General features: G+C 39.2%; 1 protein-coding gene across 4 annotated transcripts in view; it reads left to right on the forward strand.

Annotated features, from left to right (window-relative positions):
- Nucleotides 1–25,179, forward strand: part of LOC150080448 (kielin/chordin-like protein) — a 1,054,752-nt gene that overhangs the window by 909,959 nt on the left and 119,614 nt on the right. For 3 of the 4 annotated variants that reach the window (XM_090381408.1, XM_090381409.1, XM_090381410.1), the window contains 2 exons: nt 18,293–18,466; nt 23,224–23,495. In XM_090381408.1, coding sequence (XP_090237534.1) covers nt 18,293–18,466; nt 23,224–23,495 — 446 coding nt within the window. The remainder of the gene's footprint in view (nt 1–18,292; nt 18,467–23,223; nt 23,496–25,179) is intronic. The other variant, XR_016547392.1, reaches the window with a different exon arrangement.

Consider the following 25,179-nt stretch of genomic DNA (forward strand, 5'->3'; position numbering starts at 1 on the left):
TATCCAACTTCATTTTCTGTCTACACTAAAGCTTGAAACAACTGTAAAACAGTTTAATCAATTAATTGACTAAACTATTTGATTGATTAATTAATCAATTAAACATTAATCAATACAAGTTTTATTTTGAGCAAGAAAGAGTACAAAACTTTAATCATTCTGGTCTGTCTACAACTTCTGTCCATCTATAATTCCACCTCTACTAAATTTTATGATTCTATTGCATTCTCAACTAAAGATAAAGCTGACTTACTAGCATCCTACTTTAAACCACCTCCTCCATTCCCAGTATGCTTGACTCAGTGCATCCTGTTGTCTTCTCTTCCATCAAAAGAATGTCAGAAGAATTTTGAACAATCTTGGTTCCAAGATAGCTGCAGGTGCTGATGATATTTCCCCACTTATCATAGCCTGTGCTCCTGTTCTGTGTTGCATATTTACATTTTATTATCCCACTGGTGCTTTTCTTTCTGCTTGGAAATTTCATCATATCCAGCCAGTCTCTAAAATGGTGACAAATTTCTCTCATCCAGTTATCACCCAATTGCCCTTACTTTTAATTTTTCCAAAGTAATGGAGAAATCCATCAACTGCTGACTCTTAAGTGATCTAAAAATTTTCCATCTAATCAATGATCAACAATATGGATTCCATTAGTGTCAATCTATTGGTACATTGGTTCAAAGCACTCAACTCTGGACAAGAGCAGCTACTTGAATTTCACCAAACTTTTCAGTAGAAAAGTTTGGGAACACTCAAATGACTACTCTTGATATTTATAAGGCTTTTGATTGTGCTTGACATAAAATTCTTCTAAATAAGCTTCTATTTTATGGATTGCCAACAGTTTTTTGCAATTGGATATCCAGTTTACTCTCTGACTGTTCACTGTAAGTGAATGCTCCTTTTCTTCCAAATTGTCCACTAATGCTTGTCTTCCACAAAGTTCAGATCTTTCTTTCACATTTTGCCTCTTGTTCATTAGTATTAGTAGTGGCAAATGATGTAAGAAGCTCATAAAGCATTGCCAATAAGAACCCTTCCCACATCACATGTCCATCCTTCTAATTTGTATAGTTCTTTGAAATTATTCAAACAACAGACTTTTCCAATAATCAACCATGTGCTGGCTAAAGGCAAACTTTCTCACATGTATTCTGCAACCATCCTTCCTCAGTTTGAATTTATGTCCCCTGATGTGTGTAGCCTGAGCAAGAGAAAGAATGGTTTCAGCACCGAGCTTGCTCAATCCATTCAAAGCATTAAACACCTCAACCTTCAGTTCTGCACCTCAATGTTAGGTCCCGCAAATTGCAGGATCTGAAGCATTTCTTGGTAAGCCCACCCTTTTGTTCCATTCACTACTCTCATTGCCCCTTCTCTGAACCTGTTACAGCAGATCTATATTATTCCTAAAATAGGGCCTCCAAATCTGTAGGCAGTACTCAAGGTGCAGCCTAATGATTATCTTGTACAATGAAGGATAACAATGCAGGGGTAAGGAAGTGAAGGATAATCACTTCCTTACCCTTCTAGAAAATTCCTTGTATATCATTGACTAAACCTCATGAGCTGTCCTGGGAGTCTGTCTGCACTGCTCAGAGAACTTTATATCTGACTATACAATTACTCCCAGATCTTTTTCATTTTCCACTACACCGAGTGTGGTACCACACAGTTGATATGCTAATCTGGGATTACTGCTACCCATATGCAGTACCTTACATTTGTCAAGGTTAAATTCACTTGCCATTTCTCAGTGCAACTGCCTAATTTTTTCAGATCTTGTTGCAGTACTTTACTCTGATTACCATCATTAACCACTCTGCCAACCTTTGTTTAGCCAGTAAACTTAGACATGATGTTTTAGAGCAGATATCATCTTTTAAGGGCACAAAAGGTGATATAGTTGTACACGTTGGCACTAATGATATTAAGAGTAGGACACCAGCAAAATTACTTAACGAGTACAGGTCACTGTTGAAAAAAAGCCGTGAATTAGGGTTGAATATGAAAGTGTCTGCAATTCTGCCCAGACACGATAGGAGGGAGTATATGATGAGAGCCTTGTCGAACAATTCGGCCCTTGAAAGATTGTGCAAGGCTCAAGGGGTAGAATTTTTTTCAGCCTGGTCTGTACTTGTTAACAGGAGAGACTGCTTCTATAGGGATGGGATACATTTAATAGAAAGGGTGCAAGAATATTTGCTGATGCTATCGAGGCAGTGTTAGGTGGGTCGGAAAACTGATAGCTTGGGGGGATACAAGGATTAATAGATCAACAGTAGCCACTGGCTGAGGTGAAAGTGATTCTTGTATTGCTTCTATTGGAATGAGCAGAAACCTGGAAAACAAGATGCAGGATATTTCAGAGACTGCTAGGAGTCATTGCGGTACAAGTAAACACATGGGTTGTGTTAGGGTAACTAAGAAAAAGAACAGGTGCATGTATACTTGCGTGTACACCAATGCTAGGAGTTTGGTAAATAAATTTGATGAATTGGAGGTTTTGCTCAAAGCATCAAAGCCGGATATTGTTGGGATATCAGAGACATGGTGTCACACAGATATAAGAATTGCAGAACTTGAATTTGGGGAGTACAACGTCTACAGAAAGGATAGACAGGATAGGAAGGGAGGAGGGGTTATGCTATTAGTTAAGAAACACATAAAATCCAAGGAAGTGAAGCCAGTCGACATCGCTGGACAGTGCAGTGTCAAGTCAGTTTGGTGTGACATAAGCATTGGGAGATCAAAATTGAGAGTAGGAGTGTGCTATAGGCCTAATGACTCTGATGAGTATAATAAGAAACTGTACAGGGAAATAGTGTGGGCCAGTAAATCAGAGAGTCTTATAATGGGGGATTTTAATTTCCAAGATATTGACTGGAATTTGTGGGTTGGTCACTAACACACTAGCAAGGCTTTTGTGGATTTCTTGGATGATTGTTTTCTACATCAACACATTTGGGAGGCAACTAGAGAGAGTAATACTCTTGATTTTATTATCAGTAGTGATTCTTCATGCATTAAGAATCTGCAGATAAAGGAACCACTAGGTGGCAGTGATCACAGTGTGCTGAAGTCGGATTTAACAAAGAGGAAACTACCATCAGGGGTAAAGGGAAGGGTTTTTGCTTTCATAAAGGCGACTATGATGGTCTGAGACAGTATTTAAATTCTATACAGTGGGACCAACTGATGATGTTACCAACAGCAAATTCAAAATGGGAAGCATTCAAAGAACTTATCTTGGAAGCTACTAGGCTTTACATACCAACTAAGAAATATTGTTCAAGGTTTAGGCCTAAATGGATGTCAGATGAACTAATGAGACATATGGCAGAGAAGAAAAATGCATGGGATACATACAAATTAACACGTGACACAGAAGCCTATGATAGATACAAGTTGATCTGTAACCAAGTTACAAAGGAGGTTAGGCAGGCGAAGGCAGATTATGAGAAATCTTTGGCAAAGGATGCAAAGAAAAACAGCAAAGAGTTCTTTACTTATGTAAACTCTAGAAAGAAGGCGATGAATCAGATTGGTCCACTTCATATCGATGGTTCAACTGTTGATGATCCTGCTCAGATAGCTAACAAACTAAATGAATATTTTGCATTGACATTCACACATGAGGAGCTATTCAGCGAGGGGAATGCCAGAGGTGTATTCAGCTCTGGCAGTAAGCTAGAGAATCTTGTAATGTCTGAGAGTAAAGTGGAGGAGAAATTGTTGAAGATAAAGAAGAAGAAGAAATCTTTATTGAATACAAAATGCATATGCCGTACACAATACCCTTCACGGCTACAAGCCAGGGGTTTACAGTAAAGGTTAATACAAGGTAAAAGTCTAATATAAAGGTTACAAAGGCTAATACCCTGCAATAAACAAGGATGAGATAGGAGAAAAAATAATCTTATTACTAATTATACAAGTGTAATGAAATGAAAGCAAATGGAAAATTTACATATGAAGGTAAATACACAACAGCATGTTATCATGCTAATTTATCCTCCAGGGAGCAGTCCTCTTACAGTGTTGGAGTCATCGGAGCAGGCGCAGAAAGTTGGAGCAATGTAGTGAGGGATCCATGGGAGTGATGGACAGGTCCTTGGGAGCAGGTTCTAATGCCCTGTGACGTGGTCCTGAGAAGGAAGTCGATGGAGTAAGTTCTGCCTGTATTTTTTATCCAATGCGAACTTGTAGATGTCGCCATCCAAAGAGTATACGTACTGCAGCATTTGCACGGGTATGAAGCGATCGGATAACTTTAACCGGTTTGGGGTGGCCTGGAGGACTGGATTGGCCCGAAGGCTTGGGACCGGGATCCTCCAACCGCAGTTGGCCCAGAAGTCTGGGTGCGAAATAATTCCAACCATCATTTTTACAGAAAAGACGAGTCTTCTCTCATGGATAATGGCAGGAAGACGTCTGATGTTTAGAAATGCTGCCATCTGGGTGGTCCTTCATGCAGGGGGAAGTCGGAATTTCCATATGGCCCACTTCAATAGCCAAAATTCGCCCGCAGAAATCCGTCTTAGATGCGTTGCGGCAGTTGAGGTCCAGACTTCTGCTCCATAAAGAATGACCGGATATACACGCGTCTTAATATACCTACACCCAACGGCCTGGTCATGGACATGCATAAGTTGTTGCTTAAGCATCCACCGGAGTCGACAGAATTTTTTTTGCAGGTGGTCTATGTGTGGTATAAAGGAGAGCTTCTGGTCAAAAATAACGCCCAGGTCGGTGTGTTGCTGCACAGCAGAAATCGCAGATCCTCTTATATTGGGTTGCACCATCGTTGGGTTCAGTTTGAGCGAGAAAGTGAGCTGTTTCGTCTTCTCAGGATTGATGTGAAGGCCGAAACTGGAGAGGAAGGCCTCGAGGTTCTGGATTTTATGTTCGATTACGACATTTGTGTAGTCAGCAGTGTCTCCGGGGTTGATAACAGTGAACAGCTTTATATCATCGGCGAAGGTGATAATATCAGTTCGGCCCGTCACGAAAGGCAGAAGAACGGCTGAGAACAAAATACCAGAGAGGACCCCACCTTGTGGGACTCCAATTGTAATATTTCTGGTGTAGCGTCAATTGGCATCGCGAACAATAATCGTCCTATTCTCAAGCATTGACTGAATGAACCAGAGCACGTCTCCGCCAATGAAGACGTAATACTCACGTAATAGCCTTATCAACGCGTGAACGGATACGGAATCAAATGCTGCCTGGACGTCGATATAAGTAACGGTGATTTCCGAACCGTGCTCAAATGCTTCGAGGATCTTGGTAGTGGTACTGACTAGATTTGTAGCGGTGGATCTTGACCGGGTGGAATAGTGGATCTGCGGTGGCTGATGTGGCATTATTTGTGTGGTTAACGTTTTCAGAAGAGATTTCTCAAATAGCTTTAGTAGGCTTGATGCAGAAGAAATAGGACGGAAGTGACTGGGCTGAGAAGCAGAGCGTATTTTTGGCAGCGGTCTTACTAGATAGACATGCCACATAGGAGGGAAGAATTTTTGATGAAGGATTTTGTTGAATAATGACAGAATGGGATCAACAATAAATGTACTCAGGCATTTCAACATAAACTGAGGAATCCCGTCTGCGCCGGATGCGGCCGTAGATGCTAAACTGTTTATTGCATCAATCAGTTGATATTTGGTAAGTTGAACTGAATTTAAGAGGTCGGTTGAAATCGGATTGATTGGTAATTCCATTGGTGTGATGGATTCTGGCTGAGCCGCAAACCTAGTTATGTGGTCGAGCCAACTGCTCAGATTGAGTGAGTGAATGGCGTCCTCTGATTTGCTTCTATGGAAGGGCTTCCCTTTATTTATGGTAGCCTCTAGGTGAAGTTTTATTGCCTCCCTCTTATTCCTAATGAAAAGAGCCCTGGCTCGGGAGAATGCAGTTCTGTCCGAGGGTGAGCCAGAGTTTTTCCACCGCTTGTGCATGTTCTGTTTGATGTGGAAGCTTTCAGAGACTTTTCGACTCCACCAGGCCCTTGAATGCTCTGTAATGGTTAGCTTCTTTGTTGCAGCATAGAGAGAGACAGTGGCTATCCATCTTGTCATTAGGTCAATTCCGAATTCAGGGTCGCATTCCTCAAGGACATCCCATGGAATTGCCTGGGCTGCATAAACACACCTTTCAGGATCAAGGTATTTGGGCGCTGTAATAGTTTTGGCTGTGACTTTCCTCCTGCCAGAAGTGATGGGTATTTCTGTTTGCACAGAGAGAATGATGGGGTTATGATCAGACTGTAGGTTGCTTGTCGGGTTTTGATTAGCCACACAATTTGCTGACGCAAACGCGAGGTCCAATGTGCTTTCACCCCTCATGGGTGGTGTGCTCACCTGTTTAAGACCTAATATGTCTAAATGCTGATTCAGTCTTCTCTTGAGGCTCCCCAGGGTATTTGGGAGATTGAAATCCCCACACACGATATGCTTCAGTGATGAATGGAGATGGTTAATCAGCCAATTGAGGAGTTCATCAACTACTTGTGCGTCTGGAACTGGTGGGATATACACTGCGGCAATGTCGAGAGAAACGTTCTGGCTGTTGTTGTTTTTAGGTTTTAGTGTGACTAGAACTGCCTCGAAAGAATCGGACTGGCTCGATACTGAGTGGAGGATAGAAAATACCTGTTCATTGAACAAAATTGCTACTCCTCCTCCTCCCCTGCGGTTTTCTATAGACGTACACACCATCTGATATCCTGCAGGCCAAGTAGAAGAAAGTGTTTCTTCACTGGGATCAAGCCATGTTTCTGCAAAGCAAGCTACATCCATTGAACTGGACAGCAAGAGCTCCTCAACTTCATTCAGTTTGTTCCTCATGGATCGCACATTTTGAAATAGGAGTTGGAATGAAGCTGTTCTCCTGACCTTGACGAGGGATGTACGCTGTCTGGTCCGTCTGTGACGCCTTGCTGGTTTTCGATGTGTTGAAACCATGACAGGGATCGCAAAATTCAGAGGTAGAGATGACGGAGATTTTGAGTAGTTTTCTATCACCGTTGAGAGTCTCTTTTCCGTAGGTGTGTTAAGGGCGAAATATGGACTTACCTTTTTGCGATGGCCAATCCCATATAGAGCAGCTCGGTTGTTAGTTGGGAATAGAAATACATCGTCTAGTCAGAGTCTGGACTGTTGTGGACGCCTCTCAGGGGTACTTGAGGGTATCGCTTCATTTCTGCTTCGTGTTTCATAAAATGGTCTGATGATGGTGCCGAGGGGCCATTTGGTGCACGTTCCAATCCTTTCAAACTGGCTTCTGTCACAATAGATGCGAAAAGAAGCATAAGATGTGCTACGAGTGTTCAATTTCTGAATCTTTAAATCCAACTGGAGTTCCTCAAACAGTACATCAGTGACGAGTTCTGCTGACGTGTTAGGGGCCAAACGCGACACAAATAAACTGCTTGGGGAGAGTCGGGGTGATGAGCCAACCGGTTTGAAAGGCTGAAGCTTCGAATTTAGTGCAGTTCCCGTCCAAGTTTTTTTCTTCCTATTCGAACTGTTTTGATTGGTAGTCTGGGCAATTTCTGGTTTGGCACCGAATACCAAGTTGGTGGCAGACCTGGTAGTGGTTCGGGTTTGTTTAGGACTAAGTGACGAGTGAATTCCTGCGTGCAGTTCACGCAGGAATTCACTCGTCACTTAGTGCAAACACAAGAAAAGCACCTGGGGTGGATGGGATCTATCCAGTTATATTAAAGGAGGCAGCAAAGGAAGTAAGCAAACCCTTAGCCATAATTATGAGAGCTTCCTTGGACTCAGGGGAGGTACCTATGGACTGGAGATGTGCAAATGTGACCCCAATTCACAAAGGAGGATCAAAGGCTGACACAAGTAATTATAGACCTGTGATTTTAACTTCGGTTCCCGGAAAATTAATGGAGGCACTGGTTAAAGAAGCACTGCAGGATCATCTAGACAAGACTTCAGTTATAGCTCGGACACAGCATGGTTTTGTTAAGGGGAAGTCTTGCCTGACCAATTTGATTGGATACTATGATGCAGTCACAAAAGAACTGGATGCAGGGAATAACTTTGATATTATATACTTTAGCATTAGCATTAGCATTAGTAGAGGCATTTGATGCAAGAAAGCAAGCTTATGCAGCATCAGCCAAAAAAAAAAAAAAAAACCCACTTACACTTCACCCCTCTGTTCGTTCAAAATACCTGTCCAGCTGAGCCTTAAACTTAATTAGGCTATCAACCTCCACCACAAGGGATGGAAGTCTGTTCCACCAACCAACCACCCGCTGGCTAAAGGCAAATTTCCGCACGTCTATCCTACATCTGTCTTTCCTCAATTTGAATTTATGCCCTCTCGGGTGATTTTTCTGAGCTAGAGGAAGAATCCCATCAGCATTGAGCATGCTTAAACCATTCAAGGCTTTATACACCTCTATCAGATCACCTCGCTGGTGCCTAGTCTCCAGACACTGTAATTTGCAAAACTTAAGCCTTTCTTCGTAAGAGCACCCCTTTGTTCCATTCACTAATCTTGTTGCCCTTCTCTGTACTCGTTCCAGCAGCTCTACATCCTTCTTGAAATGAGGCCTCCAGACCTGTATACAGTACTCTAGGTGTGGCCTGACCATTGCCTTATACAATGGAATAATCACCTCCTTATCTCTGCTGGAAAAATTCCTGTATATCATTGACAATACTCCATGAGCTACTCTTGCAGCCCGTCTGCACTGCTCAGAGAACTTCATATCTGCCTGCACAACCACCCCCAAGTCCCTTTCATTCTCTACCACTGTCAGTGTAATACCACAGAGTTGATACGTTGCTCTGGGGTTGCTGTTTCCCATGTGTAGTACTTTACATTTGTCAATGTTAAACTTCATTTGCCACCTCTCAGCCCATCTGCTCAACCTTTCCAGATCCTGTTGCAGCAGCATAGTGTCAGTAGTGTCCTTGACAACCCTGCTAACCTTTACCTTTGTATCATGTGCAAACTTGGACATTAAGCTTGATATACCATCATCAATATCATTTATAAATACAGAAAACAATAATGGACCCAACACTGAGCCCTGAGGGACTCTACTAATAACATTAGTCCACGATGAGCAGTGTCCATTGATTATCACTCTCTGTCTTCTCCCCCTCAACCACCCCTTTAACCATAGCAGCAATTTGCCTCCAATGTCACACTGCTCCAATTTGTGTAGCAGTCTTCCATGTGCAACAGTATCAAAAGCCTTTCTAAGATCCAAGTATATAATATCAAAGTTATTCCCTGCATCCAGTTCTTTTGTGACTGCATCATAGTATCCAATCAATTTGGTCAGGCAAGACTTCCCCTTAAAAAAACCATGCTGTGTCTGAGCTATAACTGAAGTCTTGTCTAAATGATCCTGCAGTGCTTCTTTAACCAGTGCCTCCATTAATTTTCCTGGAACAGAAGTTAAGCTCACAGGTCTATAATTACTTGTGACAGCCTTTGATCCTCCTTTGTGAATTGGGGTCACATTTGCATATTTCCAGTCTATGGGTACCTCCCCTGAGTCCAAGGAAGCTCTCATAATTATGGCTAAGGGTTTGCTTACTTCCTTTGCTGCCTCCTTTAATATAACTGGATAGATCCCATCTACCCCGGGTGCCTTTCTTGTGTTTATCTTCAACAGTTTCTCCTCCACTTTACTCCCAGTTATTTCAAGATTCTGTAGCTTACTGCTAGAGTTGAATACACCTCTGGCATTCCCCTTGCTGAATAACTCCTCATGTGTGAATGTCGATGCAAAATATTCATTTAGTTTGTTAGCTACCTGAGCAGGATCATCAACAGTTGACCCATCAATATCAAGTGGACCAATCTGATTCATCCCCTTCCTTCTAGAGTTTACATAAGTAAAGAACTCTTTGCTGTTTTTCTTTGCATCCCTTGCCAAGGATTTCTCGTAATCTGCCTTCGCCTGCCTAAACTCCTTTGTAACTTGGTTGCATATCAACTTGTATCTATCATAGGCTTCTGTGTCATTTGTTAATTTGTAAGTATCCCATGCATTTTTCTTCTCTGCTATATGCCTCATTAGTTCATCTGACATCCATTTTGGCCTAAACCTTGAACATTATTTCTTAGTTGGTATGTAAAGCCTAGTAGCTTCCAAGATAAGTTCTTTGAATGCTTCCCATTTTGAATTTGCTGTTGGTAACATCATCAGTTGGTCCCACTGTATAGAATTTAAATACTGTCTCAGTCCATCGTAGTCGCCTTTACGGAAGCAATAACCCTTCCCTTTACCCCTAATGGTAGTTACCTCTTTGAGTAAATCCCACTTCAGCACACTGTGATCACTGCCACCTAGTGGTTCATTTACCTGCAGATTCTTAATGCATGAAGAATCACTGCTGATAATCAAATCAAGAGTATTACTCCCTCTAGTTGCTTCCCGAACATGCTGATATAGAAAACAATCATGTAATAAATCCACAAAAGCCCTGCTAGTGTGTGAGTAACCAGCCCCCAAATTCCAGTCAATATCTTAGAAATTAAAATCTCCCATTATAAGACTCTCTGATTTACTGGCCCACTCTATTTCCCTGTACAGTTCCTTATTATACTCATCAGAGTCATTAGGCCTATAGCACACTCCTACTCTCAATTTTGATCTCCCAATGCTTATGTCACACCAAACTGACTCAACACTGCAATGTCCGGTGATGATGACTGGCTTCACTTCCTTGGTTTTTATGTGTTTCTTAACTAATAGCATAACCCCTCCCCCCTTCCTATCCTGTCTATCCTTTCTGTAGACGTTGTACTCCCCAAATTGCAGTTCTGCATCCCTTATATCTGTGTGACACCACGTCTCTGATATCCCAACAATATCTGCCTTTGATGTTTTGAGCAATACCTCAAATTCATCAAATTTATTTACTAAACTCCTAGCATTGGTGTACACGCAAGTATACCTGCACCTGTTTCTATTCTTAGCTACCCTAACACAACCCATGTGTTTACTTGTACCGCAATGGCTCCCAGCAGTCTCTGAAATACCATGCATCTTGTTTTTCCGGCTTCTGTTCATTCTAATAGAAGCAGTGCAAGAATCTCTTTCACCTCTGCCAGTGGCTACTGTCAATCTATTGGTCTTTGTCTCCTCCCAAGCTAGCAGTTTTCCGACCCACCTAACACTGCCTCGATAGCATCAGCAAATATTCTTGCACCCTTTCTATTTAAGTGTATCCCATCCCTGTAGAAGCAATCTCTCCTGTTAACAAGTACAGTCCAGGCTGAAAAAAATTCTACCCCTTGAGCCTTGCACAATCTTTCCAGGGCCGAATTGATCGACAAGACTCTCATCATATACTCCCTCCTATCGTGTCTGGGCAGAATTGCAGACACTTTCAAATTCAACGCCTAATTCTCGGCTTTTGTTCAACAGTGACCTGTACTTGTTAAGTAATTCTGCCGGTGTCCTACTCTTAATATCATTAGTGCCAACGTGTACAACTATATCACCTTTTTTGCCCTTAAAAGATGATATTCACTCTACAACGGATCTTAGAAAGGCTTTTGATACTGTTGCACGTGGAAGACTGCTGCACAAATTGGAACAGTGTGGAATTGGAGGCAAATTGCTGCTATGGATAAAGGGGTGGTTGAGGGGGAGAAGACAGAGAGTGGTAATCAATGGACACTGCTCATCGTGGACTAATGTTATTAGTGAAATCCCTTAGGGTTCAGTATTGGGTCCACTATTGTTTTCTGTATTTATAAATGATATTGATGATGGTATATCAAACTTAATGTCCAAGTTTGCAGACGATATGAAGGTTGGCAGTGTTGTCAAGGACACTACTGACACTATGCTGCTGCAACAGGATCTGGAAAGGTTGAGAAGATGGGCTGAGAGGTGGCAAATGAAGTTTAACATTGACAAATGTAAAGTACTACATATGGGAAACAGCAACCCCAGAGCAACATATCAACTCTGTGGTACTACACTGACAGTGGTAGAGAATGAAAAGGACCTGGGGGTGGTTGTGCAGGCAGATATGAAGTTCTCTGAGCAGTGCAGGCGGGCTGCAAGAGTAGCTCATGTTCCTGAGCAACAACTAGTTGCTCAGGAACTAGTTGTTGTTGGTGACTCTATTGTCAGGGAAACGGGGAACATCCTTTGTAAAAAGGATAGGTGGAACAGGACCAGGGTATGTCTGCCAGGGGCAAAGGTTGATGACGTCGTAGAGCGGATATCATCTTTCAAGGGCACAAAAGGTGATATAGTTGTACACGTTGGCACTAATGATATTAAGAGTAGGAGACCGGCAGAATTACTCAACAAGTACAGGTCACTGTTGAAAAAAAGCCGTGAAATAGGGTTGAATTTGAAAGTGTCTGCAATTCTGCCCAGACACGATAGGAGGGAGTATATGATGAGAGCCTTGTCGATCAATTCGGCCCTGGAAAGATTGTGCAAGGCTCAAGGGGTAGAATTTTTTTCAGCCTGGACTGTACTTGTTAATAGGAGAGATTGCTTCTACAGGGATGGGATACACTTAAATAGAAAGGGTGCAAGAATATTTGCTGATGCTATCGAGGCAGTGTTAGGTGGGTCGGAAAACTGCTAGTTTGGGGGGATACAAAGACTAATAGTTTAACAGTAACCGCAGGCAGAGGTGAAGGCGATTCTTGCACAACTTCTATTAGAATAAGAAGCGACCTGGAGCGAGGGGTGTTGGGGGTTTCAGGGACGGATGGCAGTCATCATGGAATAGTTGGGTATATGGGATGTGTTAGGGTAACCAGGAATAGACATAGGAGCATGTATGCTTGCATGTATACCAATGCTAGAAGTATAGTAAATAAATTTGATGAATTTGAAGTGTTGGTCAAGACATCAAAGGCGGATATTGTTGGGATAGCAGAGACGTGGTGTCACAAAGATATAAGGAATGCAGAACTGGAATTTGGGGAGTACAATGTGTACAGAAAGGATAGACAGGACAGAAAGGGAGGGGGTGTTATGCTGTTAATTAAGAAAAACATAAAATCAAAGGAAGTGCACCCAGTTAATATAGATGAACAGTGCTCTGTTGAGTCAGTTTGGTGCGAGATAAGCACTGCGAAAGGAAAAATAAGGGTAGGAGTGTGTTATAGGCCTAATGACTTGAATGAGTACAATGAACAATTGTACAGAGAAATAGAGTGGGCCAGTAAATCTGAATGTCTTATAATGGGGGATTTTAACTTCCCAGATATTGAATGGAACTTGTGGGTTGGTCACTCACACACCAGTCAGACTTTTGTGGATTTATTGGATGATTGTTTTCTGCAGCAGCATGTTCGAGAGGCAACCAGAGAAAGTAACACTCTTGATCTGGTTATCAGCAGTGATCATTCGTGTATTAAGAATTTGCAGATAAAGGAACCACTAGGTGGCAGTGATCACAGTGTGCTGAAGTGGGATTTACTCAAAGAGGTAACTACCGTCAGGGGTAAAGGAAAGGGTTTTTGCTTCCGTAAAGGGGAGTACAGTGGTCTCAGACAGTTTTTAAATTCTGTACAGTGGGATCAACTGACGATGTTACCAACAGTAAATTCTAAGTGGGAAGCATTCAAGGAATTAATCGTGGAAGCTACTAGACTTTATATACCGATTAAGAAATATCGTTCAAGGTTTAGGCCTAAATGGTTATCAAATGAACTAATGAGACTCGTGACAGAGAAGAAAAATGCATGGGATGCATATAAATTATCAGGTGACGCAGAAGCCTGTGGCAGATATAAGCTAGTCTGTAATCAGGTCACAAAGGAGGTTCGGCAGGCGAAGGCGGATTACGAGAAATCTTTGGCAAAGGATGCTAAGAAAAACAGCAAGGATTTCTTTACTTATATAAACTCTAAAAGGAAGGGGATGAATATGATTGGTCCACTTGACATCGATGGTTCGACTGTTGATGATCCTGCTCAGATAGCAAACAAACTGAATGAGTATTTTGCATCTACATTCACACGTGAGGAATTATTACAGTTTGAAAATGGAAGAAGGTTATCAAATTGTAGCAGTGTGCTTAATGATTTTGTAATAACTGAGAGCAAAGTGGAGGAGAAATTGTTGAAGTTAAACATAAGAAAGGCACCTGGGGTGGATGGGATCTATCCAGTTATTTTAAAGGAGGCGGCAAAGCAACTAAGCAAACCCTTAGCCATAATTATGAGAGCATCCTTGGACTCAGGGGAGGTTCCCACGGACTGGAGATGTGCAAATGTGTCCCCAATTCACAAAGGTGGATCGAAGGGTGACACGAGTAATTACAGACCAGTTAGTTTAACTTCTGTTCCGGGTAAAATAATGGAGTCACTGGTTAAAGATGCATTGCAGGATCATCTAGACAAGACTGCAGCAATAATTCAAACACAGCATGGGTTTGTTAAGGGAAAGTCTTGTCTGACAAATTTGATTGGTTATTATGATGTGGTCACAAAGGAACTGGATGCGAAAAATAATTTTGATATCATATACTTGGATTTCAGGAAAGCTTTTGACACTGTTGCGCATGGAAGACTACTGTACAAATTGGAGCAGAATGGTATTAAGGGTAAGTTGCTACAATGGATAAAAGGATGGTTAAGTGGGAGAAGACAGAGGGTGGTAATCAATGGGTGCTGCTCTTCATGGACTAATGTTATTAGTGGAGTCCCACAGGGTTCGGTGTTGGGTCCACTGTTGTTTTGTGTATTTATCAATGATATTGATGAAGGTATATCAGGCTTAATGTCGAAGTTTGCAGATGACACAAAGGTTGGCAGGGTTGTTAATGACAGTAATGGCAGTGTGCTACTGCAACAGGATCTAGATAATTTGGGCAGATGGGCTAAGAAGTGGCAACTGAAGTTCAACCTTGACAAATGCAAAGTACTGCATATGGGTAGAAGTAACCCCAGAGAAACGTACCAACTGTGTGGTACTACACTTAAGGTGGTAGAAAATGAAAAAGACCTGGGAGTAATTGTGCAGTCAGATATGAAGTTTTCTGAGCAATGCAGACAGGCTGCTAGGGCAGGTCATGGGGTTTTGTCAATGATATATAGGAATTTTGCTAGCAGGGAAAAGGAGGTGATTGTCCCTCTGTATAAGGCAATGGTCAGGCCACGCCTTGAGTACTGCGTACAGGTCTGGAGGCCTCATTTTAGGAAGGATGTAGATTTGCTTGAGCGTGTACAGAGAAGAGCAACACGATTGGTGAGGGGAATGAAGGGATTCTCTTACCAAGAGAGGCTTAAGTTCTGCAAATTGCAGTGGCTGGAGACTAGGCACCTGCGCGGTGATCTGATTGAGGTCTATAAGGCCTTGAATGGGTTGAGCACGCTGAATTCTGATGGGATCCTTCCACTTGTTCAGATTACGAACCTACGGGGACATAAGTTCAAATTAAGAAAGGACAGATGTAGAATAGATGTGCGGAAATTTGCCTTTAGCCAGCGGGTGGTTAATTGCTGGAACAAACTTCCATCTGTCGTTGTGGAAGTTGATAGGTTAAATAAATTTAAGGAGGAACTGGACAGGCATTTGGAGGGAATGGCGTGATGATTTTTTTTTTTTTTTTTGGCTGATGCTGCATAAGCTCCTACACTTGCTTTCTTGCATCATGTGCCACTACTACTACTACTACTACTACTACTACTACTATTGTCAATGATATATAGGAATTTTTCTAGCAGGGATAAGGAGGTGATTATTCCCTTGTATAAGGCAATGGTCAGACCACACCTAGAGTACTGTATACAGGCCTGCAGGCCTCATTTTAAGAAGGGTGTAGAGCTGCTGGAACAAGTACAGAGAAGGGCAACAAGAGTAATGAATGGAACAAAGGGGTGCTCTTAAGAAGAAAGGCTTAAGTTTTGCAAATTACGGTGTCTGGAGACTAGGCACCAGCGAGGTGATCTGATAGAGGTGTATAAAGCCTTGAATGGTTTGAGCATGCTCAATGCTGATGGGATTCTCTCTCTTGCTCAGAATAATCACCTGAGAGGGCATAAATTCAAATTGAGGAAAGACAGATGTAGGATAGACTGCGGAAATTTGCCTTTAGCCAGCGGGTGGTTGGTTGGTGGAACAGAGTTCCATCCCTTGTCGTGGAAGTTGATAGCCTAAATAAGTTTAAAGTTCAGCTGGACAGGTATTTCGAACGAACAGAGGGGTGAAGTGGAAGTGGTTATTTTATTTTATTTATTTTATTTTATTTTTTTTTTTTTTGGCTGATGCTGCATAAGCTTGCTTTCTTGCATCAAATGCCTCTGCTAATGCTAGTCCATGTATCCCCCCCAATTTAGCACTCCTTTCCGAAATACCTAACACTGCCTCGATAGCATCAGCAAACATTCTTGCACCCTTTCTATTTAAGTGTATCCCATCCCTGTAGAAGCACTCTCTCTCTTGTTAACTAGCACAGAATACGCTGAGAAAAATTCTACCCCTAAGCCTTGCACAATCTCTCCAGGGCCGAATTGATTGACAAGGCTGTCATCCTATACTCCCTTCTATCGTTTCTGGGCAGAATTGCAGACACCTTAAAATTCAACCCTAACTCATGGCTTTTTTTCAACATTGACCAGTACTTGTTAAGTAATTCTGCTGTTTTTCTACACTTAATATTATTTGTGGTAATGTGTACAATATTGTGCCCTTACAAGATGATATCTGCTCTACAATGTCATCAAATTTTGTCCCTCGCAGGCATATCCTGGTCCTGTTCCACCTATCCTTTTTCCACAATATAACCCCCTTTCCCTGACAATAGAGTTACGAACAGCAACTAGTTCCTGTGGGGCCAGCGCATTCTGCCTTGGGAAATGCAGCTGTGTTGCCTGATATTCACGTGCAAGCTCTGGAATTGATGTGTGCAACTGAGAGCTTGATGGACCCTTCAATTTAAGTTGTTCAAGGGCATCTATCCTTTTCTTCAAGCTGATTAGCGTAACATAACAACCCCGATTTGGCCCTCATTTCCTCACACTCCTTACATCAAGCACACACAAAGACATTCCCCTTGGCAATATCATGTCCCATTCCTGATAGCTTCACAAACATCAAACATGCAATACATTTTAAAAGGCTGTGTTGTTTGTTATTTGGTTTTTAGGAGCATTAGCAACTAAGGCCATATTGCTCTGGGGATATGAGGTGGTCATTCCCTGACCTTTCCGCATCTTCCGTATTTGGTGGTCATGGGCTCGAAACCTGGTCTAATCAAGAAGCATGTGTGCTACGCACTACTGCTCCTTCCCACCTGGCTACGGAGGTGCCCCCAAAAGGCTGTGATACAGAGGACAACCACTCCCCCTCAGTCCTCCCCTGAGCCACAGAATTCCCACTATCTTCAGCTTTTGCTTTGCTGCTCTGGTCTGAGTCATGATTTTGATTCAATTTCAATACAATTAAAAATATAACACTAATTTATATCCCAATGCATTAATAACACTATATATATTACAGTATTGAGTTTTATCTCCTTCCGAGTTACGTTATATTGATTTCATATCTCCTGTTAAGTTTAAGTTATATGTACTAAGTTATGTTTGTAAATCTATGTGGTTATATGTATTAAGTTAAAACATTACATTTGTAAAATCTAAGTAGTTGTAATAGATAATAAATTTAACTATCTACTCCCACCCACCTGAATGCTTTGAACAGTAATAACTGATTTATGCTTTGTTAACAACTAATTGCAGTAACAACAATGCTCCTATTTCTTCAGCGGAAATGTGACCAGGTGACTACACAATTAGATATGGACTGTTGTTACTATGCTACGCAGCAGTGTGGTGACACCTAATGCCCACCAGTGCACCTGATGATGGAACTAATTAGGGTTTGCAAGTGTGGGCATATACTACATTTCATGCAATTCATATTGCATCTTTGAAGACAGAATTTCACAAAATCCCACCATTATTTTTTGGACATTAAGATTATTTAAGATACTCTATCCTAGTAAAAAATTGATGTGTTTGTATTAATTATTCGATTGCATTTAAAGATGATTAGTGAAGTTTTTTCCCTTAAGTTGAAAAAGTTGCAGGCTGTCTAAGAGCACCACTCTGCTATGTAAGTTTCCTTAGTAGTTACATATATGCAGTATCTAACTTAAGTTCTTCAGTAGAAGAACTAAAGCTGTTGTCTTAATTTAAGAGGTAGTATATATGAAAAAATTTCATCCAATATCTATATTTTTATATGTATAGATTTTTATAACTCTTGTTGATATTTTCCATTGAATAAATTTCTCCCTTCTCTTCCTCCCAGGTTGTGTATATGAAGGACAGGAATATGAAAATGGTGTGAGTTGGACTTCATCATCTAATCCTTGCATGTCATGTCAATGCCAAGGAGGAGTTGTATCATGTGCAAAAGTTCACTGCATTGTGCCATGTAGCAATCCACAACCTGTTCCTGGACAGTGTTGTCCAGTATGTCCTGGTAAGTTAATGAAATGAATGAAATCATATAAGTATACACACCTCTACTAGTTGATGAAAGGACAAGTACTAGCCCAGTACACCTTGGATTTGTGCATACTTTTTTATATAGGGACTTATCATTTTATTTTTCCCAAGGTACTACTAAAACTCAAAACTCAGAATTAAAGCTGTGAAAATATGAATTTTAGAACTCTAAGCCATTCCCATCCTTCAGCTTTAATTTAAAAATGAAGAGGTACCCTATCATAGTAATTATTGAAATGAAAGGAATGCAGTACAAATTCAGATCAGTATGCTAAAAGAAAAGTCAAGCAATTTTAATATTTAAACGTGACTGAGTTTAATTTTAGCAATACCTTGAATAAAAATAAAAAAAGTAGGTCCTTTAATTTATACACCTCTAATGTATATGAACCAAGCATAAAAAACCAACAGTATTAATTTTTTTTAGTTAGGCATTGATTTTTTTTGTTTCTCATACATTTTAGCGAAAAATTTATTTATATAATTCTAATCTGTGGATAGTAATGAGCGATGTTAGTTCTGTGTTCAGTTAATATTATTAAGTTTAATCATATGTCACCAAACATTTATGAAAGTTAATAATCAAATTATAAAGCAGTTATTAATCCATCCAAACTAGATTTCGAACAGGCTGAGAGGCTTGCTTCTTGTCCAAATGTCAGTCAAGCATTCTGGTCTCTTGCAAAAGCTATTGGCCTCTACATTTTCCCACCTCTGTCAAAATGAGATGGTTCTATTACCACTTCAGCAAAGATAAAGCTGACCTGTTAACATCCTACTTTTCTTCTAACTCATATATTGATGATCTTGGTAAATCACCTCCTACCATTCTCAGTATGCCCCATTCAATTTATCCTGTTGTATTATTATTATTATTATTATTAGCCATATGGTGCAAGTAAGCCTGAGGCTTATGCGGCACCAACCAAAAAAAAAAAAAAAAAAAAAAAATTCTGAATTACCCTGAGAGAGAGAGAGAAGTAGAAGGGAATCACCAAGAAAGAGAAGAATGATGATATCCAGCTCAGGACCCTGGGTGTGCTAAGTCCATAGTCACCAGATGTGAGCCCCTGGATTTATTTCCATCAAAAGAATAACAGAAGGATTTTCAACAATCTCGATGCTAAGAAAGCTCAGGTCCTGATGGTATTTCTCCACTTTTTCCTAAACCTGCGCTCCTGTTCTCTGTCACCTTTTTTCACTTTCTTATTCTAAAGGTGTTTTCTTTGGAAATTTGTTCATATTCAGCCAGTTATTAATAAGGAAAAGGGTGACAAATCCCTCAGATCCAATTATCATTGGATCTGAGGGATTTGGATTCCATCGATGTCAATCCACTGATGCTATTCTGGTTTATGTTATCCATCTATGGACAAATTCAATGGAAAAGTTTGGTGAAACTGAAGCTCTCGACATTTGAAAGGCTTTGATCGTGTTTGGCATAAAGGTCTCCTAAATAAGCTTCCATCTTATGGTTTGCCAACTGTTTTTTGTAATTGAGTATCCAGATTTCTCTCTGACTGCTCACTGCAGGTAATGGTAAATGGCTCTCTGACTTCTCCCCTAATGCTGGTGTTTCCCAAGGTTCGGTTCTTTAGCCTACTCATTTCCTCTTGTATATTAATGACCTTCTTCCATTAATCAGAAATTCTACCCATGGTTTTGTTGATGATAACACATTGTATTCCACCTTCCAGTTTGAGACACTTTGCCCTGCATAGACAGGTTCAAGTTTTCAAATATCCACTATCAATTACTTAAATGCTGATCTCCAGGTAATTCTTCAGTGGGGAAAACATAACTTAGTTGATTTCAATCCTTCTAAGACTCAGTCCTGTCATATATATCACAAAAAGGATTCTGCTACTCCTACGCTTATCACCAATGACACTCTGATTTCTACGCAAGATCATATATCTGTATTGGATATTATACTGACTTCTAATCACTCTTGGCATAAGCACATTACAAATACAGTCGAAACTCTTTATAGCTACTCTCTTTTTAATGTCTCACATGTTATAAAGTCCTATGTGGTTGTTCCCAGCCAATTTCTAATTAACCTAATGCTATTTTATGAACAATCAATATATAATGCCCTTCCGTTATAATGATAATTTTCTCATTTCCCTCGGGGGGGGGGGGGGTTGTTATATAGAGCTTCAACTGTATTGCTTCCTCTGCATTTAAAAAACTGGGTTTTCTCTTTCACTCTCGGCATTACTTTTCTTCCAAGCAGCTGTTCACACTGTAAAAATTGCAAATCTGCCATACCATGGAGTATTGTTCCCACATCTGGGGCAGTGTCCTCAAAATCTCTCTCAAACTTCTAGATTCTATTCAAAAGAAGGTAGTTGGGTTAATTAATGACTCATCTCTAACAAAGTCTCTCCACTCTCTGTCTCATAGATGTTCTGTTTTTGCTGCATGCCGTTTCTATAGGTACTTCCATAGGCACTATTCTTCTGAGTTGCCTTCTATAATTTTCTCTCTCTCTCTCTCTCTCTCTCTCTCTCTCTCTCTCTCTCTCTCTCTCTCTCTTTTCCAAACCAGTGCAAACACATGCCACAACCAGTCAACATCCTTTTACTGTTCAACTTCAAACTCAAAGAAACAACTTTTCTTCTTTCTCATTTATTTATTCAACTTGCATTTTCTGGAACAACCTCTCTTCATATGTATTTCCTGAAAATTACAATCTTCAGAAATTCAAGTCTAATGTCAACAAGTATCTTTCATCTTCTTATCCTTCAACTCATGCACAGTACTAAGTACTATGGGTTCTAATACCTCTCATGCTTGGGGTTCTCATAAAAAGAAAAGGAAAAAAAGAAAGTTCTTTTCTCTTTCTTCAGTGGGAGGGGAAAAATATATTCATACAAGAGGAAACACAACTTAGATGAAGAAAAATAGTTAAAGGTAATTATCATTTTCACAGTGAGGATCAGGCATTTCTTAGTGAATAATATAACAGTCTAGTGAAAGGCTGCATTTCTTGTGATTGTTCTTATCTGAAGTGGAAAGGTGATATTCATGTGTTGGCTAACTAAGAGCAGTGCTTTTCCATATCAAGAAAAATTATTTATTGGAAATGAACTCACTTCAGATTTTAGAGATGTAAATTCTGAGATCTCACCAGTATAGAGGGCAAACAAGCACATTTTGTTGGTGCAGCATAAGCCTTGGGCTTTCTTGCACCATATGACCATTACTAATACTAATACTAATAATTATGTTCACATATGTCTTTGTGTTGGCAATATCATTTATATAGACAAATGTTAGTCTGCATGCCTTCCAACTTTAAGTTTTCAGAATCTGCAAAACATTTTGTATACATAATTCAAATCTGTTTTTCCAGAATGCAGAATAGGATTCTTGAACCTTACTTTGATATTAATTATAGCATCATTATTCATTAATGCTGGTTGCACAATAAGTTACATTGTGTAACAAAAAAAAGTTTATATTTAGCTGTTTTTATATGTATTTTGTGTACCAAACCAACCTGTGTCATTGAGTGGTGTCAATATTTGGTGACAACTGAAAGTTTTATGTTTTTGAAACAGTTATATATATTAGATATATACCAATACAGTGATATTATCTCCAGAGAAGTTGTTCTACTATATTTGTGGATATTATTTAGTTCCAAAGTAGGTGAAGAATAACATTTTTGGTTGCATCAAGTTTTGCAGTATACATGATGCCTATTTTGGAATGCTTATGGATAATCAAGATAGCTTTTGGGCACCTTGCTTCTGCTTTGGTAGCTGTAGGATGACATTAGAGGGATGGCTTCAGGGTAGTCATATAAATGTATGCCTTTTTCAATACCTCAAATGTTGATAGATCGAACAAACTATTTTGATGAGTGCTACTTTTTACTTTTGTATGATGGATATTTCAGAGTTTAAAAAAAAGTCTGCAGTTTGAAAAGCTGTAGTGAATCCCAACATACTATCCTCTATTTCTTCTGTGCCACAGGGTGATGACCTATGGCACAGTTTTTTTTATTATATTTTATCAAGAATTACAAATATGATTCCAGTACAGATAAACTATGAATAAATTTGTATACATGAAAAAAATTCAAACCATAATGTTTTTAATACATAAAATTAATTTTTAAAAAGATTTTTTAAAAAATACCTTCATAACAGTCTGAGCCATACTTTGTTCATGATTGCTGACTTGGTACTGCTTCTTTAAGTGCTTTATTGATATTCATTATACAGTGCGATTTTGATTAAGTTTGGCTTATTTCACCATTAAAAATGCCCAAATAACAATATTGTAAAGCAATGCGCCAAAAAGCCATTACTGTATATTAAAAGTTAGGAAAAAATGTGTTAATGCTTAGTGAGAATGGATTGTCAAATTAATTATAATATTCATAATATAAGCTGTGTTATATACCTTTATACATGATTAGTAGTTGATTAAATATGCCGCTTCTGTTTATATCTATAAAAAAATATTGGACTTGTGATCAGGAACGTAATCCCCATTATATCATTGTTTCTCTCAGAAAATCAATTTAAGTTTACATCATTTTGAATTATGGTACTTCTTTCTGGGAATGTGACCTGCTCTAAGCCAGTGGACCACTTTTATTTATAAAACTAGGCCATTGGACACTGGCAGTTCATAAAATTTTCTTCCTACTCAAAGTTAAACAAAGATTGCTGCTTCTGCTTTAAATATTTTTGTTTCTGTTTTATTTTTCAGGCTGTGAAATGAATGGTAAAACATATGTTTCTGGTGAAATCTTCACACCTAATGATAGTCCGTGTGATACATGCACCTGTGAGTCAGGTCAGCTTCACTGTGTTACACAACAATGTCCTGCACTTGTTGATTGCCCTCAGGAAGCTGTTCGTGCTCCCTTAGAAGGTGAATGCTGCCCTACCTGTGCTGCTTTCAGTTCTAATTGTACTAAACAACATATAGGTATGGTAGTACAGCCATCCAATGATCCATGCTTTACTTGTGAATGCAAGGTATGAAGGTTTTGCCATATTTGTATTTTCATATCCATGCTCTACTTTTAAGTGATTATATCATAAAAGTAATTTAAGCTCCAGGCCTATGAGAGTTATATAACATTAGTGAATGTCTAGTGTAAAAGTATCATTACTGTATGCACACCCAAGTAAACCACACTAAATTTCTTTAAATATATTAGACATCTCATATTGTAAAAGAAAATCACCATAAATTTCCTTGATCTTACACTGCAGATGAAGAACACCTCTCTCAAAGAAGTGTATTAAACAGCCTAGATGATTAGTATTAGTAGTGGCAAATGATGCAAGGAAGCAACTTACATAGTATCAGCAAAAAAAAAAAAAAAAAAACATTAATGAAATCAGTTCACATTTTGGCAAAGAATTGCCTACTACTAAAAGTGAGTCTCAACTAAAAGATCCTCTCAACTCACCTCTGAAGGTAAGTTGATAGGATCCTTGCTATTACAAGCTTTAACAGTTATCCTCTGTACATAGAATGTGGTAAATTAGACAGAGCTTCTCATTGAATTGGTGTGTGCACAGATAATGGGGGTATTTACACATGGGTATTTCAGACAACATTCATTGAGGATATATTTATCTTCAATGAATGTTGTCTCATTTTTTGGCTAATGTGTCTATATTTGTTACTAATGAACTGATTTAATTGTTTATTAAAATAATAAGTGGTTGCCTCATTTTGTGTTTTTGGGTTCTAAAATATGGTGCCTTTTTTAGTAAATATGAAATGTGATAGCACTTTAATGCTGATTAACTTTAGAATTATATTTAAAGTAATGCTTTGAAACATTATTACATTGTATATTATGAATTGTACAAGGTGCTTGTGGAAATAATATTTTCATGTAAAATTATTATGGTATAACTTTTTCTGCTTAATGCGAACTAGATGTAACTGATATTGCTTCAAAAAATTCGTGTAACTTTAAAAAATATTGCCCTCTTTAGGTGGAATGGCTTAAGAATTGGAAATTTTTGAAAAATGGATTTATCTCTTTTTGCATGCTTCTGTGTATATGTGTTGTAATACAAGTAGAACATCTGAAATCCAGCTGCCAAAAAACTGAAATTTCCTGGAAAAAAAATTTTAAAAAAAAAATATATATATATATATATATATTTTTTTTTTTTTTATTTATTTATTTATTTTTTTTTTATTTACAAAACTCAGCCATCAATTTGATAAAAAAAAATGCTCAGAATAGAATAGCACTAATGAATTGGTTTTCTGAATTTGATTATAAAGTTAAACAATATTTAACTAAACACTTTTGAGTGGCAGATTTTTGTATACACATTTATTTTTGGCAGCCAGCACTTTCAAGTACTTTAAATTAACATGCTGTGGTCTTACTCATAATGGAAAGTCTGATTGCCAAAGTTCACAATTACATTGATAGTAATTTTAGTAATAAATAAAACAGGCATGTATATACTTTTTTTTATACATTTAAAGTATCTGTACACAGTTATGGAGAATTGCATTCACCATTTCCACTTTCTTCCGATGCTCAATGGTACAGATAATCAACAATACAGTATGTGCGTTGTTCAAAAAACCAAAAATAAAAAAACTGAAAACTGGCTTGTCATGTAATCTATCTCAAGTTTTCTGGATAAATTGATATCTGAATTACATGCCAAAAGATTATTA

Source organism: Mastigoproctus giganteus, chromosome 9, assembly GCF_048544385.1.
Source record: "Mastigoproctus giganteus isolate SK-2022 chromosome 9, ASM4854438v1, whole genome shotgun sequence".
Lineage (NCBI taxonomy): Eukaryota > Metazoa > Arthropoda > Arachnida > Uropygi > Thelyphonidae > Mastigoproctus > Mastigoproctus giganteus.